General features: G+C 46.3%; 1 protein-coding gene across 2 annotated transcripts in view; it reads right to left on the reverse strand.

The window, feature by feature from the left end:
* Positions 1-255: 255 nt before the first annotated feature.
* The window catches only part of Xdh (xanthine dehydrogenase), a 64,907-nt gene continuing 42,307 nt past the window's right edge, over positions 256-22,855 (reverse strand). For both annotated transcript variants that reach the window (XM_052746242.1, XM_052746241.1), the window contains 17 exons: positions 22,326-22,422; positions 20,499-20,623; positions 19,659-19,792; positions 19,146-19,233; positions 18,923-19,009; positions 14,701-14,892; positions 14,414-14,559; positions 13,448-13,529; positions 12,749-12,844; positions 12,068-12,196; positions 11,406-11,480; positions 10,097-10,149; positions 6,720-6,834; positions 5,875-5,940; positions 4,677-4,865; positions 2,642-2,818; positions 256-822 (listed from right to left, as the gene is read on the reverse strand). In XM_052746242.1, the coding sequence (XP_052602202.1) occupies positions 772-822; positions 2,642-2,818; positions 4,677-4,865; positions 5,875-5,940; positions 6,720-6,834; positions 10,097-10,149; positions 11,406-11,480; positions 12,068-12,196; positions 12,749-12,844; positions 13,448-13,529; positions 14,414-14,559; positions 14,701-14,892; positions 18,923-19,009; positions 19,146-19,233; positions 19,659-19,792; positions 20,499-20,623; positions 22,326-22,422 (1,902 nt within the window). In that variant the 3' untranslated portion in view covers positions 256-771. The remainder of the gene's footprint in view (positions 823-2,641; positions 2,819-4,676; positions 4,866-5,874; positions 5,941-6,719; positions 6,835-10,096; positions 10,150-11,405; positions 11,481-12,067; positions 12,197-12,748; positions 12,845-13,447; positions 13,530-14,413; positions 14,560-14,700; positions 14,893-18,922; positions 19,010-19,145; positions 19,234-19,658; positions 19,793-20,498; positions 20,624-22,325; positions 22,423-22,855) is intronic.

The following is a 22,855-nucleotide window of genomic DNA, read 5'->3' on the forward strand; positions in this document are numbered from 1 at the left end:
GCACAGGAAGAGAGATAACATTTGAAGGGCGGACAACTGTCAAACTTGGGCTTTTCTCTATGGCTGGTTCTGATTTCAGTATCATCATTTCTAGGTGGAAATTACTCCAAGGAAAGTTCTTAAGCCAAATCTTTTATACATACATGGAGGTATGGTAGAGACCCATCACACTGTACGTACTCAATAACTGGATTGCTCAGAGTTTTACATCAGAGAATAATCTTACTTTAATAGTCAGTAATACCAGAACTAACCTCAAATTCATTTCATTCTTTATTGTCTTCCATGACTCAAAGTGGTTGGAGGTTTTAATCTCCCTCCACTGTCTTGCTGCAAAACATGATTGTGGATCTGAGGTTACAATGTGGCATTCACTGGTTTGGGGAAAAGACTTTCTGAAGAAGGCATTTGGATCCAGAGAAGCTTCTGGAGCTGTGTGAGAATCCTGGCTACACAGGCCATTCCATGAGTAGGGACATAATACAAATGCTTCCTAAGCCCATTCCAAACACATCATCAAAATGGACTCAAGATGACTCAAGCTGCTTCTTTGCCACTTAAGCCCAACATCTCTCCATTTGCTTATCATTTTGTTTGCAACATTTATCTGGACCAAAAATTGTCTTAATGCATTCCATTTTCTTAAAAATGCCATCCCGCTGAATCACAGCTCTCCCGGGCAGCAAGTAGGAATCCAGATACTACAGTATGCGCTTCCAGCTCCACGGAAGGCCCATATTGCAGTACAAAACACTGCCGGGGACTTGCTCTTCAGACCCTCACAGACCAGGGCTTACAGTTTTCCGATGTTCCAGTGATGCACTAGGAAGAAATAAGAGAATTCTCATCGCCATGTTTGTTTGTTTTTTTCATGGTGTCCTTCCCTCTCTGTCCCAATACATGCCACCTCCTCCTAGCACAGCCAATACTATGCTAAGACCAAATCCCATTTTACAGTCTCAGCCACAGGGAACACCCCCAGCCCAGGACCCCTTAAATTCCTAGTCCTTCGCTTATTTTTACTGAACACTTGCCGTGTAGCAACCATTCCAGTGGGCTCGAGAGAGGTGGTGATTAAACAACACAGAAGTGGTCCCTTTACACACGGCACTCGCAGAAAACACAACTGATACATGGAATTCGTTGTTCATGCAAATCCACGACAGGGGTTTATAGTCACTGGTGTGTTATGGAGGAAAAGAGTTATTGCTCTGGGTTGGCGGCCTCTGCAGACCTCTTTAAATGATTGAGTTTTGCATCTCATTCCTTGCAAGCTGCTAACTTGGCAACCCGCCCATAGGTACCACTCTGGTTAGAGATACAGGGGCTTGGGTAACCATCAGCAGTGGGGATCATGGTGGGTTCTGGGTAGCAGGAATGAAGCCTCGCAGCTGTGGGAACTGCATGGCCTAAGACCTCACACAAGCTCTGAGGCCCTCACCTCCTACCTAAAGCCATCATCAGCAGTCACGAGAGTGACCCGATGGGAATCCACCTGTCTCCTTCATTCTCCTTATTGAGGTCTAGGTGGCTCATATTCCTCCTTTAGGACCCCCCCACCCATCCATTCCTCATGCCTGGCATATTTGGGAGCAGGAAGCATTGACTTTACCTCTAAACCCAAAGGCTGTGAAATTTCAAAACCCTACCTGTCTGCTAATCCAACAGAGGTTTTGAGTTCTATTAGAGATCTCTGTGTGTAGCTACTGTATTGCACAACTCAGGCTGGGCTGACTCTCAGAGTCCATGGAGGAAAAACGTGCTCCAAGCATGCTCTCCTTTAGCCTGGCATCATCCACCTAACATGGAACACGGGGACTTCCCCAAGGGATTCCAAGGACCACAGAATTCCTCTTCTGCAGTGGTTCTCAAACTATGGGTGATGAACCCTTTGGGAGTCACCTATCAGATATCCTGATCCTGCATATCTGATTATAATTCATACATTATGATTCATAACAGCAGCAAAATTACAGTTATGAAGTAGCAATGAAATTATTTTTATGGTTGGGGGTCACCACAACACGAGGAGCTGTATTAAAGGGTCACAGCATGAGGAAGGTCGAAAACCACTGTTCTACTACATGCCCCTCCAGGATGGAAGTCAGTCACCACATAATGTAGTCATCTGGCTTCCCAGAAGGCTGCAAAAAGTCCTTAAGGGTACTTATGGCCCCAGCGTCAGAAAGGCAAATGGTAATGTTGAAAGAAACGCCATTAATCCTGTTGTTTCCTTCCTGTTCCCTCTCCACAGCACCTCACATGGTGTTTTTAACAGAGGAGTCCCCAGATGACAGGGATTAGCAGCAAAGACTGGGCTCTTCTGAAGATCTATCCATCACCTGTAGCCAGCTGGGAAATGATGAAATCTGTGGGTAGCAGCTGGACAGCACGCATGCACCCCTCCCACCTCGAGAGAAGCCAGTCTGCAAGCTGCAGCTTCAAAGCGGGTGCTCATCTTCTCTTGTGAGTTCAACTCAGTGTCGCACATGGCTCAGTGAAGGCAGTCCGTGACCCAAGGCTGCCCCGGTGAAACAGACCCTGACGTTTCTCCTCTCTGTGGAACCTTCCCCTCAAGTCTGCCAGTCGGCGGGTGCCCGTCCTCCCCCGGGGTGAAACGGGAATTTGAGAAGTATCTTACCAGGGTGGTGAACTGGTCCACACAAGCATTTCGGATCTTCTCCGGCGTGGCGGGGCTGTCTAGCTTGAAAAGTTGTTTTGCGTTATCACCTCCATGCTGAGCTCGGGCTGCACGGATGGCGTCCTTGATGGCAAAGAAGATAGAGGAAGCCAGGAAAAGAGGCGGTTCCCCAACAGCCTGAACCGACAGAACGTAGAACAGGGAATCAACCACAACGGTTCCAGACTCCGTGTCATCCCACAGACCCAGGACGCCAGGCTGTGAGTCCCGCACCAGGACGACCAGTGATGCCCATGAACAACCCCACCCAGCCCTTATGGAACCACACCAAATAAGGCAAGAAGAGGCAGCCCAAACTAATAAAGACCTGAGAAACTATTTCTTAAATCACCGAACTTCATAGGTTTTTTTTTTTTTAGCTCATACTATGTCATTTTCTCTAATGATAACAAAATACACGTTAATTATATAACATACCTTTGAAAGTTAAACTTCTTTTTTTTTTTTTTTTTTTTTTTTTTGGTTTTTCGAGACAGGGTTTCTCTGTGTAGCTTTGCACCTTTCCTGGGACTCACTTGGTAGCCCAGGCTGGCCTTGAACTCACAGAGATCCGCCTGGCTCTGTCTCCCGAGTGCTGGGATTAAAGGTGTTCGCCGCCACCACCACCCGGCTGAAAGTTAAACTATTAAATAATTATTTTTGTTATTGAGACCGGGTTTGGCTATGAAGCCCTGCCTGGCCTGGTACTCACTACGTAACCTAACGTTCCTTGAATTTGTAACAATCTTTCTAGCTCAGACTCTGAAATACCAGGATTACAGGTGTGTACCACCATGCCTGGCCACTGTTTTATGGATCAAAAACTTGGCATGTGTTTTAGCCCTTTCCTCAGATACTGGCCCAGGGGAATAGTTTATCTGGAGCTCTGATAGCAATGTTTAACATACACTGTAATAACATATATGAATCTGCTAGGATTACAGGCACCTCCTAATGGAGGTTGGCTTTCCTTCCCCATGGGGCATAGGTAGAACCTACATCAGAATCACCACGGTTACTGATTTAAATGTATGTGTTGAGGTTCTACCTCCTGGAACTATAGGTGCAAATTTTCTGAGGTTATTTATTGTAATAATTTATTTTTTATTTACATTGGTGTTCTGCCTGCATGTATGTCTGTGTGAGGATATCAGATCCCCTAGAACTGGAGTTACAGACAATTGTAAGCTTCCATGTGGTCCTGGGAATTGAACCTGGGTCCTTCTGGAAGAGCAGTCAGTGCTCTTAACCACTGAGTCATCTCTTCAGCCCCAATATCTGGGGTTATGAGCCCCAGAGATATATTTTTCTCATGAGTCTAGTGACCCTAATATATTGTACTTTGTAAGAACCAATGGCCAAGGTCACAATGTATTCCAGACCCTACCCACCCACGACAGCATAGCAAGCCATGACATGATCAAGTATTTCATCGGCTGCCCCATGATTTTCCTTCCTTCAGAGACACCAGACCACATGAATCAGCTAAGTTAATTTTCAACCATGTTCTGCACTTCCTGAGGACAGGAATAAAGGAAGCTCTCTGCATAATTTCCCAGGCTTCTTAGTAAGGTTTTAAGGTTAGATCTCAACAACTAGAGGGGATTACAGAATATATTGGAAGGCGATCCCCTCCTCTCCAGTGAATTTGCTGATTCTTACAAGAACATGGATGATGCTGTATCTATAAAATCATCTCTGAGGATCAAAGACCATGATGTATGACTGGGGCCTGAGCAAAGGTCAGAATTTGACCGACAGGATTTGGTTAAGGAATTTCCCCGAGGCTCCCAGAAGGAGCCAGCTTCAATTAACATGTTCAAGATGTGTCCTCGGCACACTCCTGTCTCTGCTTCATCCCAAAGGGTGAATCCTCTTCCTTCTTTAGGAGGAATCCCTTGCAGACCCACCAGGTGGCTGACTGAAACCCCTTACCAACCACTGTGATCTCCCATCTCACAGATTAGAAGGCAGCACAGCCCCATAGCCACAGTACCTTGGATGCATAGATGGCCTTCTTGTTGGGGCAGTCGCGGAGCAGGGATACTCTGAACTCAATGGGGATGCTGCCAAATGCAGGGATCTTGTAGGTGCTGGGGCCACGAGTATGCAGGCTCCCCTCAGGGGAGTAGTGCAGCTCCTCCATAGTGAAGAGACCAAGGCCCTGGACAAATGCCCCTTCCACCTACAGGACAAAAGGTGACCATGGTTAGCACCTCCCCTCTAGCCCCTGCCCCAGGACAGATACTGATAGCTCCAATGGATGCAAAACCTGACCTATAGTGGGGTCTGGAAAGAGGCTAAAAACAGCCTTCAACCGCCTGTCTGGCTCTTGCCTTGGTACCGAGGCATCTCTGATGGCATGTTACTGAATGTGGTCTTAGGCAGAACAGAGGCTCAGAACACGTCAGCACAGTGGCAAGTACCATTTCTCACCAAAACCTGCCACTGTGTAGATGGAGACGCTGTCTCCACGTCATCCCTGGTGATTCAACACGGATAAATAAGCTCATAGGAGGGATTTCTTGAGGAGTAAATTCTTTGAAATTTACCTCTAGCCTCATTGGGCTCTCATCCTGCCTGTCTTCTGGGAGGAAGTATCCCCTCCATGGCTTACAGATCTAGCGCACCCTCTACAGTATATGCTGGTCCCTATCTGCTCCCTGACCCCTACTCAGAAGAGTGGTATGTGGCACTGCCAAGGCTGAACACAAGAGGGCGCTGTCAATAATCTTTGCATCCATTGTAGTTGATACAATGCCTGCCTCCAGAGGGCATTCCCAAGCAGTCCAAAGAGTGTGAGTGAGTGAGTGAGTGAGTGAGTGAGTGAGTGAGTGAGAGTGTGTGTGTGTGTGTGTGTGTGTGTGTGTGTGTGTGTGTGTGTGTGTGTGTGTGTGTGTGTGTATGCCTGTGTGTCTGTGTCACATGTGAGCATCCAATGTCTCCTCATGCACCACGCTGGTCTCTGGGGTGTGTGCCCTTCCCAAGGTAATCTATATTTATTTGTTTTCTGCTTTGAGAGTTACGTGGATAATCATCAATCTAACCCTTACTCAGAATGAGGTTCCCTAAGTACCATGCGCTGGCCTGCTTAAAAATGATGACATGCTGTGTCGCTGGGGACCTTCAGGAAGCAGGGTGGGGGTGGGCACACATGGCTGATGTAGTCTGTCACCACTCTGGTTCCTCCTTACCTGTCCAATATCAATAGCAGGATTCAAGCTGGAACCGACATCCATGACGATATCTGTACGGAGATTCTGTGGATGGAAAATAGTTTGAGAAGAAAGGAATGTCTGAATTTACACAGGTGTGTCTTGATGACACTTAGATTGTTAAGTCCCAATCCAAACAGCACTTTCTCAAGCACAGAGCATGCTGAGACATGGAGTCCCACCACGTCTTGACTACCACTATCAAAGCTGATGTTTGAGATCTTAGCAGCTAAGTAAGGGGTGGGCTGGAGCCCTGATCTCACCCACCCACGGGTGGTAAGAGGGGGTCTCCAGGGACTGAGACTTTGAACCTGACTCTGGCCAGATTGTGTGAGAAAGCAGTCAACAAACTATACTGTGGCTGAATCCAAAGCATTCTGATTTTGTAGAGCCTGTAAGGTACCACCTACATTATTGAATAGCTGAGGGGCTTCAGGTGTAGCTTAGTTGGTAGAGTTCTGGCCTTGTATGCATAAGGTTTACTCTCCCAAATAAGAGAAAAAATTAAAAATAAACAAATGATTGAAAAAAATACAGGAGGAAGATGTAGTGCCATGGGGGTGGGGGAGGGGATGATCTTCCATGTCAGTGTCCAGAAGAAGCAGCTCATGGAGCACACCCCACTCATTGCTGCTTCCACTACAGCAACAAAGGGCTGAGGCAGAAGCTGTGTGGCTCACGGCCTAAGGTATGTGCTCTCTGGCCTTCATGGCGCATCCACCTGCCTCTGATGCAAGGCCTATTTCCTCACCAGAGAACATGCCCCGACCAGCAATTCAGACTGCAGTCCAGCTGTTTTTCTTCTCTCTGTGCAAATGTCTTACCTTATGATCCCCCGTTAAGCAGTCAATTTCCACTTCGGAGCAAGCCACCCCATAACTGAAATAGTGGAAGGGGTTCCCGGAGTTGGTCTCAAAGCTATAGCCAAGGTTGGGTGTCCTGCAAGAGAAACCAGAAAAAGGCTTATGTGTGTTTGGCAGACCCGCCCCCTTCCATACATACTTCTTGCTCCATAAATCTGTAAATCCTAAAGGTCTTTTTTTTTTTTCCCATTCAGCCGTCATCCCCCAAAGCCCATGCATTTCAAACACTCCAAACTTTTAATGAAACCCAGATATTCTAGAGCATTTGGCTCATGTTTCATTTTTCCAAAAACCACATCATAAGCATTCTGTACAACCTGGCAGCATTCAGCAGAAGCAGGTTGGTTTCTACGTGGTAGGGACAACAGTGACAGATATGCCTGGGCTCGTGAAGGATGTGAAAATCACTTCCTAAAAGAGTGAGTGAGTGAGCCAGAATCCAAGGTCCTCAGCACTGCGGCTCTGCCTGGGAAGGTACTGAACTGTTCTCACAAGTTCACCTGCTCACCTTTCTCCAGGTGAAAAGTCACAAGATCGGGGCCTCAGAGAAGCCTAGGTGCATCCCTAAACAGCCATTCCCCATCTCCTGGCCCGTTTGGAACCTCATCAAGGGATTTGAGAAAAATGTTAAGAGAAACAGATGTTGCGTTCTGTTGTGTGTTTCCATTTCAGAGCCTAAGTGCCCTGTACAATTGCCATAGTATATGAACCACATACATGTGTATTCACAAGCCCAGAGCTTAAAGTATGCTGTCCCTATGGCATTATATATTACACATATATTTACTATATAATGTACATTTATTTATCTGATTATATGTTGTGGAATAATCTTTTTGTACACTGTGAAGATTTGTCACTCAGATTGGTTTAATAAGAAGCTGAATGGCCAACAGCTAGGCAGGTTTTTCAGGACAAAGAGGATGCTGGGAAGAAAAAAGGGCAGAGATTCGGGGAATCTCCAGCCAGACAGAGAGGAAGCAGCATGGGCAGAACAGAGTAACAGTAACAAAGCCAGGAGACAAAAAGTAGATGGGTAAAAATGGGTTAAATTGTAAGAGCTAGTTAGTAACAAGCCTAAGCTATCGGTGGAGCTTTCAAAATTAGTAAGAAGTCTCCATGTGGTTATTTGGGAGCTAGCAGGAGGGACCCAAAAAAAATCTACCTACAATTATATATAATGTATGCATATTACTCACTTACATACATATAAAATAGACTACATAGAAATAATGTGAACTGACATAACCAGAACTCACCCTCAAACCAAACCAACCCAGGGCTGAGGGACAAGTTTTCTCCCCAGAGAAACTTCACTGTCTCTGACCTCTGACTTCGTCTTGTGTATCTAGGTGGTCATTTAGAAACCCTACCTGCGCGTTCTCCAAACAGTCAGAGAAGCAGGAGAAAATCTGCATTAGTCTATATTTGTGTAGGATTACTGGGATGGATGATCTTCATTATTATTATCAACCTAAATGGAGTTAGAGTCACCCAGGAAACAGAGAGGATCAACTGAGGCAGAGAGCCCTCCCTGAATATGGAAGCACTAGCCCATGGACTGGGATCCAGGACTAAGTAAAAGGGAAATGGAAAAGGTGAGCAGAGCACCCGTGTGTAGCTCTCTGCCTCCTGACTCGGGTTGCAATGTGACCAGCGGCCTCCCACGTCCTTGCTGTATAGCCTCAGACTGTGAGCCAAAATCAACCCTTGCTTCCTCAACATGCCTTCCCTACAACAAGGAGAAAAAGTAACCAATACAATTATATAGCCTAGGTTATGAGCAGACCATGCTATTCATATATGAATATATAGTGCTCATAATAACCACAGATTCATTTAAGCCATTTTAAAACAAACATGAAAAGCTTTCAGTTAAATCTCCCAGAAACATTATGATGGACACTTGTGACATTTAATTTTAATTGTCATCTTGATACAATCTGGAAGCACCTGGCTAGAGTCTCGGTGAGGAACTGTTTAGATTGGTCTGGCCTGTGGACATACCTATGGAGGGATTTTTCTTGGTTGAGTTATTTGGAGTGGGGAAACCCATCCTGAATGCGTGTGTCATCGTGCCATGGGCTGGGTCCTGGACTGTATCTGAGGGAAGGAGGTGAGCTGAGTGCAAGCATGCACGCACGCATCTCTTCTCTGCTCTCGACTGTGGATGTGATGTGACCCAATAGCTCAAGCTCCAGCTACTACAATGATGCATTATTATGATTATATTTATACCTAGAATTATAAGCTGAACCCTTACCTCCACCCGTTGCTCTTGTCAGGGCGTTTTACCATAGCAACAGAACGGTACATTTAATCGTATCTTTTTTTTTTTTTTAATAACTCCAAATTCAGACGGGAGGGGTCTCTAGCTAATCACACTGTGACACAATTTTGAGACTGTAGAAGGCATGTGCTTCCTTCTGTGTCTCACCGCACTGATAAAGTCCCACCATACTCTGTATGTTGTAAGAGACCACTAAGTCCTGTTCTCCTGAGGGCAAGTCACTATGAAGAAATCCAATGGCTAGCACAGGCTGCCCAGACATCTGTCATGGTGTGCCTGAGCATCCAATCCTGCAGAATTCAGGACGGAATCCTGTGGTGATATATTGTGTACCCTAATAAAATTTGCCTGAAGATCAGAGGACAGAACAAGCCACTAGATTAAACACAGAGGCCAGGTAGTGGTGGCACACACTTTTAATCCTAGCACTCAGGACACAGAGAGTTCAAAGCTAGCCTGGACTTTATGGGATTGACTCAGTCTAGGAGAGAAACAGAGCCAGACACTGGTGGCACACACCATTGATCCCAGCACTTGGGAAGCACACATGCCTTTAATGGCTCAGTGGGAAAAGGTATATAAGGTGTGAGGAGACAGGAACTAGAAGCCTTTTCGGCTGAGGAACCTCATTTGGCTAGAGGCCTATCAGCTGAGCTTTTTCAGGCTAAGGAGTCTAGAGGTAAAAGGTGTCTATGGCTTGTTCCTTTGTCTCTCCAATATTTCAGCATTCACCCCAATATCTGGAACCAGGTTTTTTATTAAAAGACGTTTTAAGATTCAAACAACATCATCATCCTTCTCCTAGGAGACAGCACACTCAAAGGCCAGGACTAGAACCCGGGTCTTCTAATACAGTGGCTCCTGCTTTGGTCCTTCATACATAGTTGGTAATTGAATATAACGAAGCATCTTTAGACTGAATGAAATCAGCATGAGTCCCATTGACATCATGCGAGGTTTAGGGGCACTGCTTTTTTTCCGGCTGTGGGCTAACCAGCACTCAGAGCTGTCAGCACATGGGAATGGGCAGGAAGAGGATCACACTTACTTATAAAATCCGGTAGCAGACAAACTCACTGCACTCATGTAGGCGTCCATGACCTTGAGGAAGACAATGACCATCAGGAAGAGACAATCATGGTTTCCAAAGACCCAACCCACCACCAAGCTATCATTATTCCCATATTTCAGATGAAAGAGCTAATGCTTAGAGAAAATAATTTTTGACCTAGGATCTTACTAGGCATATAACATAATGCATGTACTGGTAAGTGTGGGTAACTTATATCTGCTCATAGTAGATACTGGACTACATGACTGGTAGCAGAGGACAGAGCTCAGAACAACACATTCAGTGAAAGACAATTATCATTAAGGCTGCTATGGAAATGTTATAATTGCCTGACAAACCTATGCACAAGCTACCAGAATTAAGTTAGAGTTGAGCAGTCTTCACGCATATGGTCCTTAACAAAATGAGTGTGGAAAAGGGAAGTTAAGGTCACGTGAGACAGGGAACGAGAGCAGATTGACAAAACCCTAGCTTGTTTTCTCTAAATCTGTTGAGATGGGGCTGTAGTATCACATGGTTCATGTGTGGTTCCATTTTGTTACTTCTCTCTCCTTGTCCCCTCCCGTGTGAGTGGTGTGTGTGTATGTGTGGGGTGCCGCTAGAGCCGAACCTAAGGCTTTGCATATGATAGGTAAGTGTTCTACCACTGAGCTATATCCCCAGTCCTTGGCTGGCCACTAATTCACAATCCCCCTGCCTCCACCAAGGATTACAGGCATGTAACACTTCTGAGAATTCTTAGCATGCAGACATCTAGTCTGGAATTCAGACAACTAGGCTCATTCTTATTGGAAGTTTCTGTTTTATCTCTCCTGGCATCTAACGGGACATCTCCTAGCTCTCTCACAGATGACATTTTAGTGGCCCCCAGACTCAAAAGGAGGGTGAGGGGAGACGCTGCCAGGGAGGCCCTCAGAGACATGGCGTTTTGAGAAGACACACCTCATATGGGCCTGTTAGACATTTGAATGGATCCATGCCTGAATGAGCCAAGATATCATGAGGAGGTGCTTAAGGCAGACACTCCACCCTTCCAGGCTTGGGTGGGGGCTGAACCCTAATCCAAACGAACACTAAGATCTTGGGTCAAAAACTTTCCTCAAGTGACCCCCATCAAGTGGCTCATGATGCGTGAGCTTGTCCTTGCCCTGTGACTCAGGCATAGCTCCTTCTACTTGTGTGTGACAAGGTCATCGTCTACATGTGTTAGGTAGGGATAGGGGCCCTGCTGTTATTGATATGCTTCCCCTTTGCAAAAAAGCAGCTGGAACCAGCTCAGACTTACCCAGTCCTCCCAGGAACCTTGGGGTTTCTTTTTCTTGAAGGGCTCCAGCCTTTTCAGTATGGTCTGGCAAGCTTCCTGGAGGAACCCATCACACACCAGACATGTCAGTGTTCCGCTCTCGGTAGCCTAAGTGACACCTTAGGCTATCTATAAACCCCAATACCCAGTAGTGCTATCTCCAGGCAGCCTGGGTGGCCCTGATAGCAGGCCACCATTGGCCTTTGTCTAGAGAGCCCTCCTGACACTATGCCTAAGCTGGCCGAGAGGAACTTCTGAGAGACTCGCACGGAGGCACCGTCTCCCATCATGCTTCTTGTTTGAGTATATCATGTGACAAAGAAGCAAATATCTGGGACCCAGCTGACCCCCATAGTCAAATATCAAGTTCCAACCCGGGGTAGTATTATTTCCCAGAAGCCCCTGCTTTCCTTCCAATCCCCTGCCCACTCTGAACCCAACCCTCCCTGGCTTTGATGGAAATGGTGCTGCTGGAGTTTCTCTGTTAGCTGGGCATGTGGAGGAATAGCATCCTCGTGGGTAGCAGAGTGAAGTCATGACGACAACCAAAGAGACCCTTCCAGACCATCAAGGGGACTTCTTGAGACCCCTCAAATCCAGAGCCCATCCTCAGCCATGCAGGCTCCCCTAGGCTCCTCACTTACGTAAACAGCCTGGCCATTGATATCGGCACTCGCAGAGGCAGCCGTGGGAGAGGTGTTGGGGACAGTGTTAGTGCTGGTCTCGCTGATGTGAATCTTGGAGGTGGGGATCTTCAGAGCTCTGCTGGCCACCTACAACAAACGAGACATCACTCTCTGAGAAGGAGGTTAGCATAGAGCTTGACTGACTTCTTCCTAGGGCAAAGTTCAGTTTTACTGCCAGAGGCAAGAAACAATCTTGTAAGCTCTACTCTATTGATTCTGGAATGTTGTCACACCTGGCTGAGTTTGAAGGAGAAATTTTTAGTGGGGTCTGGTTGGCTTAGACATTCATAAACCCATCGTGAGCAAACACTGGGTTTTTTAAAGTCTGGATAAACCTCAATAGCCAAACAGATATTCTGACTACAATCCAGCACCGCTAGCCCAACTCCCCTGAGAGGTCTTGTGGAGTGTGGGGAATGAGCTGTTTTCATGCATACAATGAGCTCAGAGCCCAGGATGGCAGTAATGGACATGTCCTCGGAGACTGCATAGTCAATCCTTCAGCACAGATAAGGAAACAAACCAAGAGGGAGCAAGACTTGCCCAAGGCCATGTGTAAATGTGCTCTCAGGCCTGTTACTTTTCCTGGAACTTCACACTGCTCATCTTCCCGACACCAGACATCCCCAGGCTTCTCACCTGAACCATCTTGGTGTGAAGACCTTGACCCATCTCAGTACCCCCATGTGTCAGCAGCACAGAACCATCGGTGTACACGTGGACCAGGGCACCTCCCTAAGGAAGGAGGAGGAGGAGGAGGCCAGAGACAACATTTGGTTAATCCTGACTCAGCTCAAGCTTTGAAACCAAAGGTATAGAGGAAAGAGAAAACCATCGGCCATGTTTTAGATAGAAACCTTGGCAAAAACTATACAGTATAAACCTTGTTATTTAATTAAGTAACCCTTCAGGAGTTTAAGAAATGCTTCTCTATCTCTGTCTGTCTGTCTGTCTGTCTATCTATCTATCTATCTATCTATCTATCTATCTATCTATCTATTTAACTGTGTGTGTGTGTGCACACGTGCACGCGCGTGCGTGTGTGAAGAAAGTAGGTCATTTCTCTCTGTCCCAGTGTTATACCTGAAGAATGAAGAAGCTACGTATCTGCGTATAGTCTTGCAATCATGAAGAACTAAAGGTTGACCCTGGATCCTGTCTCACTGCTCCTTCACATACTACACCAATGGGATATGTAAATTTCATTTCATTTCAGCAGCAGAAAGAGCCCTGGTCAGGTCTGCTACCAGGGAAGAGGGATTCCTCTGGTCACACCAAAAGCAGGGTGGAATGGTGTCCCAGTCCAGAGGTTATGGCCAAGTCCTATAAAGCAATTACCTGGTTCAGAAAAGGGAGTGTGAAGCTTATTCCAAACTTGGTCGGGATGATACATAGTCCTCTCTTTTTCCAACAATTCTCCCTGGGGAGAAAAGAACATTCAAGATCTCACTTTGTGGACCTGTCTGGCCTGGAACTCACAGAGATCTGCCTGCCTCTGCCTCCCATGTGCTGGGATTAAAAAGTGCATGCCACCAGACCTGAAAAGAACCTTCTTATAGAATACGTAATTACGTCTAGTTGGGGACGTCTCAGCTAACATCTTTGTATTAAATCAGAACAGGACACCCTTGGAACCATTTGCCCAGTTACTGTCATAACTGAATTGTGCCCCGGCGGAGTAGACGAAAATGAGAGGTAGAAATCTAGGTTCTGGGTCCTCCGGTGCAGGGGGCACAAATTTCGAAGTCCTATAGAATTTCCTCCCTAAGTGGATTTGCATTTAGACAGTGTGCCCTAATGACCTTCAACTGCCCTTGTCCCAAGGAGGAAGATAATGACACTTTTTCTGTATGTTTGTTCAAATAAGTCACTCTGTGAAAAAGAGAGAGCCATTATAATTATCCCCACTTCAGAGATGAATGAACTGAGGCCCACTTCAGAGACACGGAATGACTGCCAGCGTCAAATGTATTTGTTAATTTCAAAGGCAGGCACATGGCTGTGGTGTTGTTGGTGCCCAACCAAGGCTCTCAATAATGTGGTACTCTCAGGAAGTACACAAATCGATATAGATGAACATCAATTGATGGGCTCTGATGCTGAGTGAAGGCTGAAGGTCCCTTGTTCCTGAGCTAAAGATCTTCACCTGATATTAAAGAGGAAGCTATTAATGAGCTGGCAGGTTCAGTAGCCTCAGAAGTAGTCCATTAAACCATCAGCTTGTTATTTGGGGATCAGTAGAAAGGCTGGACCATAGCCAAGCAAGAACACATCAGAAGAGTGGACTCCCCACTCTTTGCTTACTTGTTGAACTTCTCCACTTCCATTTTGCGAGCGAAATACTGAGAGCTTGCTATGCATTCGTCCCAGCACCTGGGCAAGGTGAACATCTCCAGCTTCTGGTTGAAGTGGGTCAGGTCCCCTTCTTTGTACATGTTCTTCCTTCGTACCTTCCCAAGAAGAGAGACACTTGGGTCTTGTAGCTTCTGGGTCCCTCCGCAGTAACTGTTTATACTCCCTGCCCCAGGAGATGCCCTAGGTAAGAGTCACTCTTCCCCTCAACAGGCTCACCCACTGTTAGTCCAGCTCACCTCCTCTGCAGGCAGTCCACAAGTCACGGCAACCTCGCTCATCCAGTGTTCTGCAATTAGCATCCCCTGAGGACCCCCGAAGCCTCGGAAGGCTGTGTTGGAGGGCAGATTGGTCTTACAAATCCTCCCGGTGCCCCGAATGTTGGGTATCTTATAGGCATTGTCCATGTGGAAAAGGGCTCGTTCCATTATCTGAGGCAGAGAAAACCAAAAAGCAAAGGACATGGAAATCCACTGACTTCTTTCACATGTCTGCACAGGAAATGTACTCATGCTGATCTTCCCAAGGCCAGCTGTCGATGGCTCTATTTCAGACCCATGTTATTTCTCCCCTAGGATAACTTATCCTCCTATGAAGATCCCCAACCTGGCCTCCTTCATGGGAATCCTTCCCAGGACTGTGTGTGCCCACATGAGGGCACATGAGCATGTGTGCAGATGCCTATGGAGGCCAGAAGATGTTGTGAAAGCTCCTAAAACTGGAGTTACAGGTGGTTTGAAGTCATTTGACACAGGTCTAGGAACTGAACATTGGTCCTCTGGAAAAACAAGGGCTCTTAACCACGGAGCCCGCTCTCCAGTCCTGTCAAATTGCTTTATTTCCATTACAATTGTACTATAGTTAAGAGTCAATCCCTGGCTAGGTCATGTTCTGTGAACAAGTCATCTCCTCCATGTTCCTTCCCCCACTCTCCTGAAGCAGCCGCCTATGATTTATAAAGCTGCTTCTTCTACCAGATGGTTGGTTGGTTGGTTGGTTGGTTGGTTGGTTGGTTGGTTGGCTGGCTGGCTGGCTGGCTGGCTGGCTGGTTGGTTTAGCACTTTTACATGTCTGTGTGTATACATACATGTTTGTACATGTGCACATCTGCATGTGGAGGTCAGAGGTCAATGTTGGACGTCTTCCTCAATCACTCTTCACTTTGTATTCTGAGATAGGGTTTCCCACTGAACCAGGAGGAGCTCAAGGATTTGTCTAGACTGGGTGATCAGTGAGCTCCAGGGACCCACTGGTCTCTGCTCACTTCCTGCTCCTCAGCCATAGGATTACAGGCAGGTGCTGTTGTGCCTGGCTTTTATGCAGGTGCTGCGGATCAAACTCAGGTCCTCATGCTGTGCATCATGTCCCCAGGCCCCTTTCTCCCCTACTTAGGTCAACTTTCCACATCTCTAAGGACTTTTATATTTCAGTGTCTTGCTTTTCCAGTTTTAGACTTTCTCTCTTTTTGGTTTTTCAGGACAGGGTTTCTCTGTGTAGCCCTGGCTGTCCTAGAACTTGCTCTGCAGACCAGGCTGGTCTCGAACTCACAGAGATCTGCCTGCCTCTGCCTCCTGAGCGCTGGGATTAAAGGCTTGTGCACCACCACTGCCTGGCTTAGACTTTCACAGTGCCTTCCTAATTTGGAAAAGGGAGGTTCTGTCCCTGTCTTGTCCCCTTTTCCCAAAGATGTACCTGCTTCATATCTCTCAATATAGTTGTATTTTGGTCAAATCAATACTCACTTTGATATTATAAATCTGTACACATTTACAGCTTAATCAGGAAGTTACACTGTGATCTCCCCTCCCCCTCTCTCATTTTCAGCCCAAAGATAATCATTAACTTTAGTTTCTCATTGGTTTTATTTTCTATGTATGTAGTACTAGCCCTTGTAAAGTTTCTCTTAATCTGTTCAATGGTGTCAGATTTTTCTGTTTGTCTCATAGACAAACAAGAAACTATTTCTGGGGCTGACTGGCCTACTCTAGTTTAAACCAGCTTCAACCTACAATTCAGGGGCTGCCTTTAGAGTCTCCTTCACAGCATGCCTGGCTCCCTTTGTCTCTTTATTTTTTCTGTTCCTGGAACTTATGTCTTTCCCCTTCAGTTTTACCCCCTCTTGGAGTACATTTGTCAACATCTTCTCAAGAGGGGGGAGGGTTATGTCGAAGGCTCAGAAAACATCAAAAAAAGAAGGGGCGGAAAGACTGTAAGAGCCAGAGGAACAGGAAGTTGGCTGTGGGACTGCATCTCCTAGAAACATCTGAGATGCTACACCCATGAAGTCTCACCAGCATGGCTGCCTAAACAAGACCTAAACAACGACAGCACTGACAGACACGTTAATGTGGAAGATGGAAATGTCACGGAGCCTCAACCCTAGGCCAAGTACTAATGTCAACTAAGGAACGCTGAGCGCAGGAGAAATAGTCTTCCCCAGGGAAGTGCTCTCCATTGGCTTTGCAGACTGAGTAAGTTGTATTTATATTTGAGAGAGAGAGAGAGAGAGAGAGAGAGAGAGAGAGAGAGAGAGAGAGAGAGTAAAACAATAATTTTTTTAAAGGGGGCCATGAATTTGAGAGAGAACAAGGGAGGGATTGGAAGGAAGAAAGGAAATTATGTAATTGTATTTTAATTTTTTTTTTAAAAAGAGTGGCTGTACATATTTACTGTGTTCTCACTCTTTACCAGTTCTAAATAGGATTCTGCATTGTAAATTTACTAATTTTCTACTGTATTTTGAAAGCATTTTACTGGCATATCACAGTTCCCCAAAACTGAGGAACAATAAACTTTCCAACTCTGGGAAGAGCTGTGTTTTTACCTCCCTAAACATCTCTAAAACTCAGTCTCCAGATTACTAAATTTCACGGTGAGCCCATTTTCCTCTGTGACACTTGTTATAGATCCTCTTTTTAATCCTATGTCTGTTAGTTTGGGGATATATTTTTAAACTGTTTCTTGTTAGCCTCTTAAACTGCTTGTTCCCATTCTTTGTTTTCTGAAATGTCAATTATTGGGACCTCCTGGACTGGTCTTCAATTTTCCTTGTATTTTCTTTCTTACCCCTCAGTGTTTTCTCTTCCGGGGAGAGCTATCAGGTTTCTTTCAACCTCTCCTACAGTTTTCATTCCCAAGAGCTCATTTTCATTCTTGGACCAGTCTAGTGTTACAGCATGCTGCCCAATCTTCCCGAGGAGACAGATGCTGCCTTTCATTGATTTTGCTCGTTTGCTTCATTTGGGTTCGAGTTCCCTTCCCACGTGTAGTTTCATTTGCCCATAAATAAACTGCTTTTTGTGGTCCTCTGTCTCAAGTCCACTTTTGCTTCTTTTTACAATCTGATCAACTCCTTTCCTTCCTTCCTTCCTTCTTTTTTCCTTCCTTTCTTTTTCCCTTCCTTTTCCCTTCCTTCTTTTCTTCCTTTCTTCCTTCCTTCTTCCCTTTCTCTGTTTCCCCCATCTATTGTGTTCCTTCGGGGCAGAAACAATGCCACAGTCTCTTTACGCTGCCACCTAGAGCTAGGTACTCCAACCATGTTTATGGGATTGAATTACAGGTTTTTACGACCTTGGGGGATAACTACTGCATGCTTGTCAGCCTGATTTACTCTAAAACACTAAAACATGTTACACATGGTGAGAACGCTGGAAACGAACAGTTGTAATGCTAGGTAGGGAGTGTAACGTTTTCTAACTGAACTAATTAGCCCCTAGCATACAGGGAGACCCCAAGGGCATAATGGGAAACCTGCCTGTCCTAAAATGCTATTTTAAAAAATAAGAATCTATGCAGGCATAACTAATCTGGTTATAAAATTAGGATAATAACTTTTAGAAAATACTACCAGCAAGGTAAATTTGATAATTCTCACAATTGATTTCATTTCACCCACTGCCTCTACTTCCTTTCCTTTTTATTTCTTTTTTTTTCCCCTTTTAAACTATACTTATTGTTTTCCTTGAGGGGGTGTGCCACAGCATGCATGTACAGGTCAAAGGACAACTTGTGAGAGTCAGCTCTCTGCACTGTGTGGGTTCCAGGGTTACGGATCACCAGGCTTCATGCCAAACACCTTTGCCCACTGAGCACCACCTGGCTGGCCCTACTGTTTATTTTATTTTAATGCCCAAGTATTCCAAGCTCATCGGCCAAAACTGCAGCGGAGGTAAGGAATACCAGCTTCTGCTGGTCTTATCCTTGCCATTTACGTGACTGTAGGGGGCTCAGCCGAAGCAACATACGGAAATACCCAAGGGCCATGTTTGATATTGCTCAAGGTTCTATCCTGGGAGACAGAAACTCAGCATTAATGCAGAGTATGAGGACTTCCCCCAGCCCCACAGGCATCACTTAGATATTACATAGATCTATAGGCAGGATAAGGTAAGATACATGGATATTCCAAGTAAACAGCCATGCCTCCCAGTCAGCCCATAGGGACATACCGCTCCTACTTACACTCCGAGAGAGGTCCTCCGTGTTCCCACCGTTGCTGAAGTGAGCCACCTCCAGAGCCACTACATTCCCAGTCTTCATGAAGCCAACCTGACGGAAAGACAGTCATCCTCAACAGAACCCACGTTGGTCTGTCTCTAATCCATGTCTGTCTGTCAGTCATCTCTGATCCATCCCCGCCTGCTTAAGTTACCCGAGGAAACAAAAAAAAGACCAAACCAAACACCTTGTATTTGGCCAGGAAGGGATGTCGGCCACCAGTAATCAGCATGTCCTCATCACGGTCCAGCATGCAGCGTACAGGGCGGCCTGTCCTGGGGCGGGGGAGAGACCAAGAGGGTTAGAAACCTGTGAGCCGCCAGCAGCCCAGTCCTGTGAGTCTCAGGAGCGCTAAACAAGAAGAAAGACTTCCTTTGCATCCACACACTGAGCTTTGCCATGAAGGCACTGTGCTGAATAACACAAGGAATGCCAGGCAGAGTCCTCACCTTACTCCTAGGGAGATTACAGCCAATTAAGGAAAATAAGACACGGATACACGGGTTGATGTGCAAAGAGACTAGCTAGGTTACCCTTGCCCTTATGCCTGAGAGTTCGAAACACAGAAAACTGACAACTCAAGGCAGGGAGAATTGCTTTCAACAGGGGAAGAAGCTAAAAGGCCTTCCTGACCCAGCTGGCCTTATTCTACTTCCCAGAGAATCTAACCGCGGTGGGAGAAGGCAGCCTAGAAACTCACTTGTATGCAGCCAAGGCCACTGCCGTGGACACCACCGTGCTCCGGGTCTCCTTCCCTCCGAAGCCTCCGCCCATTCTCTTCACTCGGACTACAATCCGGTTGTCTGGAACGCCCAACATTTTTGCAACAAAGCTCTATGCAAAGGAAAAAATATATAACCTTGCATTAATGCATCTTCTGGACTTTTTCCAGGCCTGACCTCAACCTGCCCAACAAGCCTGGACCTAAGCACTACTATAAATTCTAGTCTTTCTGGTATGAAAATCCTCTTCACCTCCCAATGCTGTTTGGTGCCAGGGTTCAGCTGTCGCTGGTCACCGCAGACTGAATTCAGGCAGCTCACATACTTGCATTTAACCAGAAGGGCCAGAGAGCAGTGGACTCTCAGAGCAAATCATCATCTCATCTGGCAAGGGCTTTTAGGTCAGAAAGGTAGGAGCAGATATCAAAAATCCTGGCAACCACTATCATGTTACAGGTGGTCAAGAAAAATTCCAGCTATGGCTGCTAAGTTAGCGGTCTCTATGGTTATCACTTAACCTCACACTTGATTTTTAAAGATGAGAAATGTGAGCAGGACATGCCTTGACCAAGGTCACATGAAGACTTAATAGACTCTAGTTCAAGTACTAAAATGCATCTAATTGATGCAATGACCCTCGAAAGCACCATCTTATTCATGAGAAAAGTGAAGCAGAAAAAGTTAAATGACAAGGTCTGGTTCCAAGACTAAGACTCATGTCCCTTTTAGGACCTGTATCTGCTTCTTCCCGTTCCCTACCCCATCCTCTTGGTCTGCTAGGGACTCTCTTGTCACTGCCCTAGTTACTCTGAGCTGACCTGGGTTTTCATGGTGTTCTGCGTCCCCACGAAGAGCTCCATCTCGCCCGCCTCGCCTTTTGGGACAGCGATGGTGCAGTTGGTCTCCAGGTAGAAGTGTTCCTGGCCACCAATATACAGTTCTCCTGGAAAAACAATGGCAGAGCCCTGATGAGCCTGGTGCTGTAGAGGGGTGTGCCTGATGTGGTGGCTAAGCTTGGTTGTCAACTTGAGTCAGCTGAGAAGAAGGAACTTCAGTAGAAGAACTGTCTCCATCAAATCGTCTTGTGGACAATTCTGTGGGACATTTTGCTCACTGGTAACTGACAAAGGAGGACCAACCCGCACTGTGGACAGTGCCACTCCTAAGCAGGTGTGTGGTGATATTGTGTTCCCCAAATATTGTGCACCATAAAAAACTTATCTGGGGTCAGAGAACAGAACAGCCACTAGTTAAAGAGGCCAGAAAATGGTGGCACACACACCTTTAACCCTAGCATTCCAGATCTCTGTAAGTTCAAAGCCACAACTAGAAACAGCCAGGCATGATGACTCATGCCTTTAATCCCAGGAGGTGGTGACAGAAAGCAGAAAGGTATATAAGGCGTGAAAACCAGGAACTAGGCCTGGTTAAGCTTTTAGGCTTTTGAGCAACAGTTCAGCTGAGATTTATTCTGGATGAGGACTCAGAGGCTTCCAGTCTGAGGAAGCAGAATCAGCTGAGGAATTGGCAAGGTGAGGTGGCTGTGGCTTGTTCTGCTTCTCTGATTTTCCAGCATTCACCCCAATACCTGGCTTCAGGTTTGATTTCATTAATAAGATCTTTTAGAGATTCATGCTACACGGGTGGCATGGGTTATATAAAGACGGCAGCTGAGCAAGCCGAAGAAAGCATGCCAGTGAGCATCATTCCCATGGATGCTGCTTCAGTTCCTGCCTCCAGGCTCTCCTTGGCTTCCCTCAATAATGGACCTGTGATCCAAATAAACCTTTTCCTCCCAAAGTGTTTCTAATCAGTGTTTTATCACAGCGGCTGAGAAGCAGACCAGGACATTTGCTAAAGGAAATAGTCCACCAAGGAACCACCTACTGGCAGGTGACCGCTGGGTTTCCCAGCTGGGGTGAGAAAGGGTCTTAAAGTCCTAGCAGTCTGGGAGTTACATCTGCTCCTCCAACCCTCCTCTCATCAAAGAAGCCGGAATAGCACTAAATACATCAGGCACAGTCTTCTCACTGCAGCCCCGGGGCATCTGGGATTTCTAAAATGATCGTTGTAAAGTTTTGGAAAAGGTAAGGAAGAAATTGGCAGATATGATTGAAAACATGAGTGTCTTTCAGAATGGAAGCAATCAGTCCTGTTGGAGAATTAGTTACCCTGCTAGTGACTTAGCAAGGCCCATGGGTTGAAGCAGCAATGTATTCCAATGGATAGATAGCCTTGCCTTGCTGGGATCTGTGGGCCTAATTCCTAGAGTCAGAGTTCAGAGAGGAAGGGGAGGGGCAGAAGCTCACAGAGAATGAGTAAGAAGCATCTTCAGACATCTGGGGAGAGTGCGAAATTTGTCTCAAAGCTGGACATCTCTGTGGTCATTGTCCTCTCTACACAGCCTTCCAAAGACACAATGTAGGGTCACTTAGGTCCATCCAGCCCGGAGATGGAGAATGGAGATAAAAATGAGGGAGGCTCCATCCCTGCTAACTGCCCACAGTTTCATTCCAAACGTCAGAGGGATCTTACGTTAGAAAGCGCTCTCAATCACTTCCCTTCTCCGGGGCTCCGAGTGTATCCCTAGAATTTAATTGTTAAACCAAGGTCCCCAGCCCTTCTGCCGCATGGTGCCGCCATACCTGAGACCACATTGTCAGCTTCAGAAAAGCCCTTCTTGAGATCGCCTTTCTCGATTTTTATCTCGGGGCCATAGAAGGAGTTGTTCTTTACAGCATCCTGAGGGTCAAAAGGGAAACTTCAGTAACACGACTTTCCAGGCAGGAGGTGGTGGGGAAGTGATTCCGACCAGGAAGAGAGGGGCTTTCTGAATTGCTGCCCCTCTCTCCTCACAAACGCATCTCTATGTGTTCAGTCATACTCTTAAAGCACGCTCTACTGGAGCTCAGGGAATCGTGTTCTGTCTGTCTCCTCGGTGGGAGACAGACAGCGCTGAATCTTCTAGAGGAGCAAGGAATCCCAAAGGGAGCCAGCTGGAGCTGAAATGTGGGGCAAGGGGAGCTCAATTTGGCCATTAGTGGACTGAACCAGGGATGGTGAAAGGTAAGGTTTCCCTGGAGCATAAACTCTAGTGCTGGATGGAATTCTAAAATCCATTCACAGATGCCCTTTAACTTACAGCAGGATTACTTCCAAATAAATCTATCAGATT

This window comes from Peromyscus californicus, unplaced genomic scaffold, assembly GCF_007827085.1.
Source record: "Peromyscus californicus insignis strain IS unplaced genomic scaffold, ASM782708v3 Scaffold_1__1_contigs__length_55948999, whole genome shotgun sequence".
In the NCBI taxonomy this organism is placed as follows: Eukaryota; Metazoa; Chordata; class Mammalia; order Rodentia; family Cricetidae; genus Peromyscus; species Peromyscus californicus.